This window comes from Aquarana catesbeiana, linkage group LG08, assembly GCF_042186555.1.
Source record: "Aquarana catesbeiana isolate 2022-GZ linkage group LG08, ASM4218655v1, whole genome shotgun sequence".
In the NCBI taxonomy this organism is placed as follows: Eukaryota; Metazoa; Chordata; class Amphibia; order Anura; family Ranidae; genus Aquarana; species Aquarana catesbeiana.
The window spans coordinates 26833198-26846498 of NC_133331.1; the positions used below are offsets into that span (position 1 = coordinate 26833198).

Below are 13301 nucleotides of genomic sequence, written 5' to 3' on the forward strand. Positions count from 1 at the left end.
TGGCCGGTGGTTGTGGGGGTCTGCAGGTAGGGGGCTTATCGGAATCTGGAAGCCCCCTTTAAAAAGGAGACCCCCTGATCCCGGCCCTCCCCCTGTGTGAAATGGTAAGGGGGTACAAAAGTATCCCTACCATTTCACTAAAAAACTGTCAAAAATGTTAAAAATGACAAGAGACAGTTTTTGACAATTCCTTTATTTAAATGCTTCTTCTTTCTTCTATCTTCTATCTTCCTTCGGTTTCTTCCTCCATCTTCTGGTTCTTCTGGTTCTTCTTTTTGGGCCGCTCCGCATCCATGATGGCATGGAGGGAGGCTCCCACTGTGTGACGCTTCTCCTCTTCTGACAGTTCTTAAATAAGGGGGGGGGCACCCGGTGACCCCGCCCCCTCTGATGCATGGGGACTTGACGGGACTTCCCTGTGGCATTCCCCGTGATGCCAATAGATTTGGCCTCAATTCTAAGCGGTATGTGAGGAGAAAACCAGGCACTGCTCATCACCTGTCCAATACAGTCCCAACAGTGAAGCATGGTGGTGGGAGCATCATGCTGTGGGGGTGTTTTTCAGCTGCAGGGACAGGATGACTGGTTGCAATTGAGGGAAAGATGAATGCTGCCAAGTACAGGGATATCCTGGACGAAAACCTTCTCCAGAGTGCTCAGGACCTCAGACTGGGCCAAAGGTTTACCTTCCAACAAGACAATGACCCTAAGCACACAGCTAAAATAATGAAGGAGTGGCTTCACAACAACTCTGTGACTGTTCTTGAATGGCCCAGCCAGAGCCCTGACTTAAACCCAATTGAGCATCTCTGGAGAGACCTAACAATGGCTGTCCACCAACTTTACCATCCAACCTGACAGAACTGGAGAGGATCTGCAAGGAGGAATGGCAGAGGATCCCCAAATCCAAGTGTGAAAAACTTGTTGCAGCTTTCCCAAAAAGACTTATGGCTGTATTAGATCAAAAGGGTGCTTCTACTAAATACTGAGCAAAGGGTCTGAATACTTAAGACCATGTGATATTTAAATTTTTCTTTTTTAATAAATCTGCAGAAATGTCAACAATTCTGTGTTTTTTTTTTTTTTTCAATATTGGGTGCTGTGTGTACATTAATGAGGAAAAAAATGAACTTAAATGATTTTAGCAAATGGCTGCAATATAACACAGAGTGAAAAATTTAAGGGGGTCTGAATACTTTCCGTCCTTACTGTAACTGGTTGTTAGGACGCAGGCAGCTTAACAACCAGTAATTGTCATGGTTGTTAAGGAGCAGGCGGCCATCACATTCTTAACAACCAATGAGTCATTAGCTGACAGCTGAATGTAAAAAAAAAAAATGCTGGCATTGAAAAATAAGAAAAAAAAAACGGTGTGAGGTCTCCCCCAATGGTATGGATTTTAAGGGGTATCCCCACACCAAAATTAAAAAAAAAAAAAAATGGCATGGGTCCCCCCAAAAAATCCATACTAGACCCATATCTGAGCATGTAGCCCAGCAGGTCAGGAAAGAGGGAGATGAGCGAGCCCCCCCTCCTCCCGAACCATATCAGGCCACATAACCTCAACATTGGGGGGTGCTTTGGGACAAGGCTCCCTTCCCCACAACCCTGGCCAGTGGTTGCGGGGGTCGGCACAGAATCTGGAAGCCCCCTTTAACAAGGAGGCCCCCAGATCCTGGCTCCCCCCCATGTGAATGAGTATGGGGTACATTGTACCCCTACTCATAGTATCCTACTAATTCACCACCAAAAAAATAAGTGTAGTGTAAAATTAGACAGTAGACAGTCCCCTGGTGTAGGTCCATCATCAATCATGATTTCCACCGCCTTGTGACCTCACCGACCGAGGGCATGCTGGGTCAGTGTCTGTGATAGACTCACCCAGGACAGAAGCTCTTGGAGGGGACTGAATTCTAGCCTCTTGCCTACCAGCTATGGGCCTTGGCATTTTGGCATTTGAGGGATCTACAAGCATTTAGGAAGATGTTCTGTTATGTAATGCAAAAGGACATTATTAAGGGGGCCATGATGGTCTCTGCCAGCTTGGGACTCAGTAGACAGATGTATGTGAAAGGAATGCTGGTTAATGAGATCTGGAAAGCTCTGGGTCTCCTGTTGTCTACTAGTCTGGAGGGTCTTTCACCCATTGTTAATTGCGCTAATTAACACACCTAGCAAACTACTGTGGGTTTGTGCTGTAGCTGCCCCCCAGAGCCCCCTTTTTCTTACCTGAATAAATTAACTATTATAAGCTATTAAATTATAGGTATTGGAATTTCCTTCCAAATTTGGCTGTTGATGAACATAACAAATATGCATTTATCCGAAGTTACAAATTTTTCGGAAATAATGAATGCCGTATCTAAACGAATGGAACGTAACAAATAAATAAATAATAATAAATAACAATCATAATAATACAAGCTTTTTATTATTAGTGTTATTATTCTTTATTATTAATTTATTCTGTTCCATTTGTTTAAATGCGGCATTCTTTATTTCGGATAATTCGTAATTTCAAATAGATTCTTATTTATTACGTTCACTAACAGATAAATTTGAAAGAAAATTCCAATACCTATAATTTAATAGTTAGTTATTATTAGTTAATTAGTTACTTGGAGAATTTTTGGATTTTCTTTCTAATTTTTGGATTTTCAAATTTTCAAATTTACGAATTGCGATTATAACAAATGACCCAAAAAAAGAAAAAAGAAAAAAAAAACGGATGAAACAAAAATGAACACATTTTTTGGAAGTGCGCATCTGACAATACTACTGTCCAAAGGTGTTGGGGGCACTCTACTACTGGAAGAGTGTTACTGAACTGATCACCAGAGGAAAACAGCCTAAAAAAAGAACACTAATGCATCTAAAGAAAACAAATACATCACTAATACAGCTAATAATTGGTAAGCTGAAATGTATCACTTTCTTTGCCATGGGTTTAATGCTGCTTTATGACTTGGGAGGAGTCACCCCTGAGTGGTTTTGAGGGTGTCGGCAGTGTAAGGAGGTGAAATATTTTTCCTCACTGCAGGATTGTACCTTGGAGAAAGCCATGTGGGATCAGTGGAGTAGTACCACCAAGTGTGAATAAATCACTCAGTGTTCCAAGACATGGAAGAGTTATCTTTGTCTTTCTAATACCAAATGTTTTGGACTGTTACATGTGATATTGCACTGATGCAATTTCAAGTTGTGGATAGTTGTAACCAGGGCTATCTTTTGGCATGGGCACCCCTAGGCACTGCCCAGAGGCCCCGGGTACATGGGAGACCCCTCCCCCCCTGCATGTGGACAGGAGGTGGTGATCATTGGCGGGGCTGTGACATTTCAGGCTGCTGTGGGGATCTTCAGGATGGAAGAGGCCAGTAAATATGTTTTCTGGCCTCTTCCTTTTCTAATTGATTACAATCAGTGACCGGTTCCACTCACTAACTGCGTTCAATTATAACTGAAGCATAGCAAACTGTGTTAACTAAGCTTCAATGTAGGAATGAACAGGAGCATCATTCTCCTGTTCATTCATTTTCAGTGCATTTCAGGCTGCAGAGAAAGGGACTGGAGAATGTGTTTCCTCAGCCCTTTTTTCTGTTTCGAAAACAGCATTGTGCCACATCCAATATGTAGCATAATTTATCAAGGCTCTCTGAGGGAATGGGGAATCTGGGGACTTGCTGGACTTTTGGGTACCTATGATGGACTAATTGATTTTTACGGATTATTGCCAACTATGGACCCCTTGGACTCTTTGCCTCCTCCTGTGGGTTATATGTCTCATATGGACTCTGCCTTTAACGGACTGCTTTAAGGACTTCAAGATCCCCCTAACAACACTGTGCTACACCCAAAAGGTAGCATCATTTAGATCTTCCAACAGCACTGTGCCACGCCCAATATGTAGCATAATTTAGATCTCCCAACAGCACTCTGCCATGCCTAATATGTACTGTAGCATAATTTAAATCCCCCAATAGCATTGTGCCACACTCAATATGTAGCATAATTTAGCCTCATCCACTGTTTTCCGCGGCGTGCTGTACACGCTGCAGGTCACAATCTCCCTTGTAGGGGCCCCACGCATTACTTTGTCCAGGGGCCCATCATGCTATTAAAATGGCACTGGTTGTAACCTGTTTATTACTGAACAAGTTAAAGAAAGTTTAAGCAAAGAAATTCCTGGCCTCATTACAGTGGCAAAAGAGACGGCATTACAGAAAGTGGACATTTGAATTCAATTAAGAGTGGAGGAGAGTTAAACTCTAACGTTTCTGTCTAAACCTGGTTGTCTCAGGGGCTGGTGGTGGTTAAGGGACCAGAATCACCCTCCTGGCAGTGGTAGATACCTCAGGTATCATGTACCTCATGTGTTCAGTTGGAAATTCAGAGCCTGGAACACGAAAGACATGGTTCTATGTGAGAAGGTGGGCATTAGGGTGTAAGTGGGCGCTTCCAATATGTTAAAGTTTTTTTCAATGCAGACTTAAGTTTCTCTGGGTTAAGTCTGCTTTCTTTCTGTTACAATGTTGTTGTGTGCACTCTGGGTTATGCACAACAACAATAGCAGTGGTGGCCTGTTCATAAGCGGGGCACTGCCCCCCCAATCCATGCACCCGGCCCCTAATATACATGCAGGGCACCGGATGCATGGCTTCCAAGGGTTTTTTTTTATTTTGGAAGCACATGATTAGAGGCTGAGGCTCCAATTGGCTTCGAAAAGGGTGCCCACCCAGTTTGACAATAGCAATTAATATTTGCTATTGTCTTCCTGATTCTCCTCCTGGCCAATCAGGAAGTGGATCTTAAGACCCCATTGGTCAAGAGGAGAAGCGACCATATTGGCCACCGAGGAGGAAGCCGCAGAGGAGGAGGAGAGATGCAGGGTAAGCCGCCGTGAAGCCGCCGGGGAGGAGGAGACACAGAAAGGAGCCAAAGCTGCCTGCGACCTTGATGGGCTAAGTGCGGGGCTGATGGACAGACTAGCGAGCGATGGGGGTGGGGGGATTGGCCAACCAACTGGTTGGGGGGGTGGGGGGTGATTTGTTAGCCCCCCCCAAAAAATGGAGCACCAGCCGCCACTGTCCAATACAAAGGTATTAACTTTACAAGCGCGCCCCCAATAACTATGTATCTGAATACAATGTATACAACTACATTTCCGTGCTTCACCACTATTCTCGTGAAGAAATGTTTTAAAAAAATAGATACATTTTTCAAGCTAGCTGAAATATCTTGTTTATGCAAAGTGTTTATATGTCATAAATAAGGAGCAACTAATTTACTCCATTTACTTTTACTTATACCAATGGGTTAAACGAATAACTATTCAAATGGTGAAATATAAGTAAAAAGTTACCAAGTGCCTATTAAAACTGGTGCTTATGTGAAAAAAATCAATTGTATAGATCTATGTGTTCATAATCTTTCAACACACCAATTAAATTACTTGTTCCTCTTTAAAAAAATAGCAGAAATAAACACCCTTGTGATGTGTCATAAAAGATAAAGTCCATATGAGGATATCTTGTATTGTAGATCAATCATGAATCTTCTGCTTTGGAACAAACAAATAAATGATCTTCCCACTATAGGTAAAGTAGAAATGCTCACTTACCGAATCTGTAGGATCTCAAATTATAGAGATCTTAAAGGCTTGTTGCATTCGCCTGCCAGCATCTGTGATCTCCACCTGGGTAGTAATCCAGAAAGTTTTTCCTGTTTTTCTTCAATGTTTTCATTGAGGGGTCTGGATATGTGGAGGATTGAGGGAAGATAATTGACCTTCCCTCCCACAGCTGTGGAAGTTTAACACCTGAACCCAAAGAAAGTGTCTTTTGGTTGTTCCATTGAAGAAAAACAGGAAACACTTTCTGGATTACTACCCAGGTGGAGATCAAGGGCGTACATTTTTGATTTCACTCTTCACTGCCTATCACAGTTTTGGAGGCCATGGAATGCCCAAGTGACACAACCCCCCCCCCCAAATGACCCCATTTTGGAAAGTAGACACCCCAAGCTATTTGCTGAGAGGTATAGTGAGTATTTTGCAGACCTCACTTTTTGTCACAAACTTTTGAAATTTGAAAAAAGAAAAAAAAAATGTTTTTTCTTGTCTTTCTTCATTTTCAAAAACAAATGAGAGCTGCAAAATACTCACAACGCCTCTCAGCAAATAGCTTGGGGTGTCTACTTTCCAAAATGGGGTCATTTAGGGGGGTTTTGTGCCACCTGGGCATTCCATGGCCTCCGAAACTGTGATAGGCAGTGAAGAGTGAAATCAAAAATTTACACCCTTAGAAATCCTGAAGGCGGTGATTGGTTTTCGGGGCCCCGTATGCAGCTAGGCTTCCAAAAAGTCCCACACATGTGGTATCCCCATACTCAGGAGAAGCAGCTAAATGTATTTTGGGGTCCACATATGCCCATGGCCTGTGTGAGCAATATATCATTTAGTGACAACTTTGTGCAAAAAAAAAAAATGTGTCACTTTCCGCAACTTGTGTCAAAATATAAAATATTCCATGGACTCAACATGCCTCTCAGCAAATAGCTTGGGGTGTCTACTTTCCAAAATGGGGTCATTTGGGGGGGGGGGGTTGTGCCATCTGGGCATTTTATGACCTTCAAAACTGTGATAGGTAGTGAGGAGTGAAATAAAAAATTTACGCCCTTAGAAATCCTGAAGGCGGTGATTGGTTTTTGGGGCCCCGTACGTGGCTAGGCTCCCAAAAAAGTCCCACACATGTGGTATCCCCGTACTCAGGAGAAGCAGCTGAATGTATTTTGGGGTGCAATTCCACATAGGCCCATGGCCTGTGTGAGCAATATATCATTTAGTGACAACTTTTTGTAATTTTTTTTTTTTTTTTTTGTCATTATTCAATCACTTGGGACAAAAAATAAATATTCAATGGGTTCAACATGCTTCTCAGCAATTTCCTTGGGGTGTCTACTTTCCAAAATGGGGTAATTTGGGGGGTTTTGTACTGCCCTGCCATTTTAGCACCTCAAGAAATGACATAGGCAGTCATAAACTAAAAGCTGTGTAAATTCCAGAAAATGTACCCTAGTTTGTAGACGCTATAACTTTTGCGCAAACCAATAAATATACGCTTATTGACATTTTTTTTACCAAAGACATGTGGCTGAATACATTTTGGCCTAAATGTATGACTAAAATTGAGTTTATTGGATTTTTTTTATAACAAACAGTAGAAAATATCATTTTTTTTCAAAATTTTCGGTCTTTTTCCATTTATAGCGCAAAAAATAAAAAACAGCAGAGGTGATCAAATACCATCAAAAGCAAGCTCTATTTGTGGGAAGAAAAGGACGCAAATTTCGTTTGGGTACAGCATTGCATGACCGCGCAATTAGCAGTTAAAGCGACACAGTGCCAAATTGGAAAAAGTCCTCTGTTGCTTAAGCAGCATAATGGTCCGGTCCTTAAGTGGTTAACAGAATTAAGTTAATTTCCTGTCTCCATTGATAACTGAACATGTCACTGCTGATTTTGCATGACCGCAAACTCTTGCCTAGAAACTAGGCAATTAGCGAGTGAAGTTCTTAGTATCTCCCACTAGGATGTCTAAGCCCTGCCCACAAAGAGGTTAAAGGACTGGTGGCCACTAAGATGAGAGAGAGTGTGAGAGCTTGCATCTGTGCACATGGGCAAGATACGGGCTATGGTCAATCAGTTGCCTGAAGTTCTGTTTGTTAGGAAAGCTGCTAAGCTGTATGTGCTGGTCACATGTATAGTATTGAGTTACATTCTTGCATACTTCAGTGCTCCAACACACCAGGTACAGGTCTCTTACACAGCAGTCAGAGTGTTGTTTTCATAGCACCCTCCTAGAAGAGAGTGTAGTTTTTGGTCTTTCTGCTTACCAGGAAGATTGTCAGGTAAACATAGAGTGCTCTCTGTCTACCAGGGAGCAAGAGCTATTGGTTAGGTCTGCTCATTGTGCTCCGGTGCAGCTCAGCTTGTTTGAATGTCCCACAATGGTCCAATAAGGAGGCACATTGGACAATGGGAGGGGACCTGACAAGTGAGGACCGAGGCATTGTTACAGCCCTGGCTATTGGCATAGGAGAGTGCTGCACTGCATGCTGGGATACTGTATAAATGCCAAGGGCGCATGTGCTCGGGGTCTTTCAGCTGGAGAGCCGGGTCCTGGAGGGAGGGGAAGGCTGACCCTCCTCTGTAGAGGTTGCCATGCGGCCTTGGGTAGTCGACCTAAGGGCCTGAAGTCAGAGAGGAGCTGAACCCAGAGGTCCTGCAGAGCTGACTGGAAGGGGGACATCAGAAAGGATCAGATTCTGCTGACTGTAAGTACAGATCTGTGTCTTTTGGGCCTATCCTGTGTGGGCCACCCCTTCAGCTAGAAGACTCAGTGGATGGGTGTCAGTCAAGGGGAGGCTAGAGAGTGTCTTGAAGATAACGTATCTGCATTAAGTCTAGTAGTGAGAGAAACAAGACTTAACCCTTCAATACATGTGGCTGTATGGTAAATGCAGTGTGTCTACTCTTCCACAAGTAATCCAGTGAGGCAAAGTGAGAGTTGTCCTTATCTACTGTGAGTAGTTCAAGTTGGAGTATCCCACTAATCCATTCTGCCACCCAAGTTCTACAATAAATATCAAAACCACAAATACCCTGGACTGTTTATTGAGTAACAAGCAAACCAGAGTAAGGGGGGAATAAGTGAAAAACCTCTAGCAACCGGCCGCAGGTAATCAGAGGGAGGCCTAAGGAATCAACACACAGCAAGTTCTATGGGGACAGTGCTACATTTGCAACAGCACTGTCCATCCCTCCTCTTTCCTTGACCAAGCACAGAGTGCTTAGAATTCTGTGAAGACACCCATTCAATAAATGCAAAGCTTTCAGTAAATAGGCAGGGAAGAGAAGAGCAGGCAAAGTGGCTGCTGTGCAAAAGAACTGTATCTCTCTTCTTGGAGTGCTGAAGTATATAGCGATAGCATTATCTGTGCTTAGTAAACCGGTAAATTGTAAACAAAAGAGAGAGAGATCCAGAAGTTGGCATACACCACCTTGCACGCAACTCCTTGTCTACCCATAGATTTTAAATGTGTCTTATTTTCTGGAGTTCTTCTTCTAACAAAATGCTTTACCTTCATTTTCCTTGGAAATTGGTATTGACAATAATCCAGACTGCTGAATTGATCCTTTAGAAGTAACCTGAAAATGAATGAAAGGAGCTGAAGTTAAATTCTGCAGATATCAGTGAGAACTGAGGCTCTAATTTACTTAAAAAAAAGGGTGGGCTGGGAGTGCAGAGCACTGCACCCTGAGCCCACCCAGTTGTGTGACAATAGCAAAATTAATATTGACTATTGTTTTCCTGATTCTCCTCCCAGCCAATCAGGAAACAGGTCCTGAAACCCGATTGGCCGAGCAGAGAAACGATCCTATTGGCCACAGGGGAGGAGATGACGGGTGAAGCTGCCACCCGCTACCTGGAGGAAGAGCTGCCCACGACCTTAGATGGGGGTAAGTGGGGGGACTGGTGACCGACCTATCTGACCGACCACCCCCCCCCAAAAAAATAGCACCACTGAGTGAAAAAAGCTGATTGGAAGGAATGGGAAACACCTTCTTTAACACAGCACACGGGAACAGAACAGAACTGAGGCTGTGATCACTGGAGCTCCCTCTCTCTTGTCACCTCTTTTCTTTAAAGGCCCATACACTCTTTCAAAAAATCTGAAGATAAATTTCGTCCAATGAACGATCTGCCAATTCTCTGATCGTTAGTATGCTGCTTTTGACAGCCGACTACGAATTTTCGGCAGACAAAAACTGGATGTGCAGGCTGGAAAATTTCTGTCTGATATGACCACAATTCCCGATTTTCTTTTCATTGGTGCGGTTTTCTGACAAAAAAAATCTATAGAGCAAGACTAGGCATGCTCAGAAATGAAAGAACACAATACAAAACAATTCAACACATTACATCACTTCTGACGTTGAATTTTGTCGTCAGAAAACTTTCTGATGGTGAGTACCCTCTTCACTTTCAATTTGAGACTAGCATCCAACAAAAAACTGACGAAAATTCGTCCAATAATCTGACCGTGTGTATGAGGCTTTAGTGTCAGGAAAGCTTGTCAGAAGTGACTTATACAAATAGCAGAGGAACGAGGCAGCAGGGGGAAATAACACTTATGCCGCATACACATGACCGTACTTTTCGACCGGACTGGTCCGACGGACCGAGTCCAGTGGACAATCCGATCATGTGTGGGCTTCATCGGACCTTCAGCAGACTTTTCCAGTCGAAAATCTGATGGACTTTAGATTAGAAACATGCTTCAAATCTTTCCGACGGACTCGTGTCCTGTCGAAAAATCCGCTCGTCTGTATGCTAGTCCGACGGACGAAAACCCACGCTAGGGCAGCTATTGGCTACTGGCTATCAACTGCCTTATTTTAATACAGTCGTACATCATCACATACGAATCTGTCAGACTTTGGTGTGATCATGTGTAGGCAAGTCCGTTCGTTCAAAAGTCCGTTGAAAGTCCATCGGAAAGTCCGTCAGACCAGTCCGGTCGAAAAGTCCACCCGTGTGTACGTGGCATTAGTGCTCTGGAGTGGACTGAGACAAATACACGCTATAGAGGGGTGTGCTTTGTTCATATTTCATGTTCATATTTCATGTCTGAGATTTACAACCACTTTAGTGGTATTTGTTCAAGTTTATGAAGTACAAAAAAAAAATCATACTTGACAATAAGCAATGTGGATGGGTAAAATCAAGGCTTACCAGATACTGCAAATCCAAGTGCTCGGCTTTATGCTCCAGCTCTGTGCGCTTAATGATATAGTCCACCTTGGCCTCATGCTGCCCCTCACATGGAAGAACCACATGAAAGGAGTGGATTCTCAGCAAACTCTTGCTACGAGAGTCGATGGAATTAAGGTTGAGTTCAGCAAATCCGTAATATGGTGTAATAAAATTGGGCACATTTCGCTGCTTTGATAGGTTTGTTCTAGCCTGTAAAAGAAACAACAGTAAAAACATATAGATAATATATTATAACACCATCACCTACTGCCTTACAATGGAATACCCACTAAGTGCAGTACAGCACCTCACATGCTTGTCATAGATCAAGCAGAGGAGAGCTTTGTGGTAGACTCTTCTACCAGTGAAAAGGGCAAAATTTTTTTCCAAACCCAGAAGTACTTATTCAAATAGTTACCTCCACTTTCACTTGTCCTCTCCAGCTGCTCGTGTTCTCGATTGTGAAGGACACTTGCCCCTTCTCATTGGTCACAAGAGTCTGCGCGTTTTTGCTTGGAAAACTGAGGTGCACTGTATGGCCAGCAAGAGGATCACCCAAGTAATCTGTTACAGCAAGCTATAGAGGAACATAAATATAGTAAGAAAAATACCATTTTTTATTTAATATTACAGGTATTTATATTGCCCCAACAAATTTACGCAATGCTTTAGATTATAATGTACATTCAATTTAATCTGCTCCGCTTTGCTCAGCGGGGGATCGATCGCTGATCCCCGCTGAGCAGGCGAATGACAGGTCCGTCTCTGCTCACTGTGTAGAGACGGACCTGTCAGAGCCCCGCTCTCCTCTCTTGGCATATCTTCTTGGGGTTGGGCCCTGTGCCCTTTGTGGGGTACTTGGGCTGGGTCCACTGTTCCCCATCCTGTTGGACTTCTGTTGCGGCTATTTAGGATATGAATATACAGTATATCCTTATGGTTAGTAAATACCTACATAATGAAATTATGTTAAAAATGTTTGTGAAGCTTCTAATTGTATTTCCCTTCACCCTAATTTTTCCACTGTAGATACAATTGTGTAATTATAACCACCTGCTCTGAAAAATAGGAACTACGTAATCTCCCTAAACACGTTCGGAATTACTCTGATCTTGGTTGTACCATTGACCGAGAACTTTGGTTATTCATTTTGTACTGATTATGTTTTTACTGTAACCTCATTAATTGTATTGGTTTAATTCTGCACTACATTTTTTTGGCTTTTAACATTTACAAATTAAACATTTTTAGACCCCTTTAATTATAAATCCTACTTCTTTGGAGTTTATGCCCTTGAAAGTCCCACTAGAGGCTTCTTCTCTAGATTAGTTAACTGGAGATGTGAGTGTCCTGCACTAGTCCCTTTCACAGCAATTAGCACATCAAATTCTTGCTCTCCTCTATTGGAAGATTGGATGAAAACGGACCGCCTGTCCGTTTTCATATGATTTCACCCGATGAGATCCTCCAGAAGGATGGAAAATAGGGTCACCATCCATCTGGATTTCACGGATAGGGGTGAATTGAGGGTCCGATCGGGTCCGCATGAAAAACTGACAGGTGGACCTAATCGGAAAGCCCGTGAAAGGGGTCTTACTGAACAAGCTGAAGCTAGAGCCCTTTTGGTTGCCTTGCACAGCTGTTCCATATTCTGTCTGTTCTAGTCTTAGTAAATTGACCCCAGCATACATCATAAAGTTATGAGGAGGTTGGATTGGTGAAAGTAGTTCTACTGGCTTTGGGAAAGTTGCCTATCTATGAATGTAACTCCATTACATGGGTGGCTAGGTGGGGGTGGGGTAGAAACTAGTAGCTGAGATACGGTTTTACTGTCCCAACCATTTAACTACTTGCTGACCTCCCGACGCAGTTAGACTGCGGCAAGGTGGCTTGGCTGCGCGAATCGACATACCTGTATGTCGTTTCGTACACTAGCCCATGTGGGCGCATGCTTCTTGACGTTCTTGACATTCGGAATTTCCGACCAACTTTGTGTGACCGTGTGTTTGCAAGACAAGTTTGAGCCAACATCCATCAGAAAAAATCCAATGGATTTTGTTGTCGGAATGTGCGATAGTGTGTACAGGGCGTAACAGTGCATATTTTTAAGGAGCAATCACTGTAATAATGTCACTGGTTCCCAAAAAAGTGTCTGTTATGTGTCTGATTTGTCCGCCACAATGTCGCAGTCCCGCTAAAAATCGCTGATTGCCGCCATTACTAGTAAAATAATAAAAATAAATACAAAATTCCATAAAAATATCCCATAGTTTGTAGACGATATAACTTTTGTGCAAACCAATCAATATACACTTATTGGGATTTTTTTTACCACAAATATAGTATCTCACAAAAGTGAGCACACCCCTCAATTTTTGTAAATATTTTATTATATCTTTTCATGTGACAACACTGAAGAAATTACACTTTGTAGTGAGTGTACAGCTTGTATAACAGTGTAAATTTGCTGTCCCCTCAAAATAACTC

General features: G+C 42.8%; 2 protein-coding genes across 3 annotated transcripts in view; both read right to left on the reverse strand.

The window, feature by feature from the left end:
* Window positions 1-13301, reverse strand: part of LOC141105649 (alpha-2-macroglobulin-like protein 1) — a 583128-nt gene that overhangs the window by 183081 nt on the left and 386746 nt on the right. The window lies entirely within an intron of this gene.
* LOC141105416 (alpha-2-macroglobulin-like) overlaps window positions 1-13301 on the reverse strand; it is a 162132-nt gene that overhangs the window by 146002 nt on the left and 2829 nt on the right. Inside the window, 3 exon segments of the mRNA XM_073595279.1 lie at window positions 9139-9205; window positions 10794-11024; window positions 11233-11391. Coding sequence (XP_073451380.1) covers window positions 9139-9205; window positions 10794-11024; window positions 11233-11391 — 457 coding nt within the window.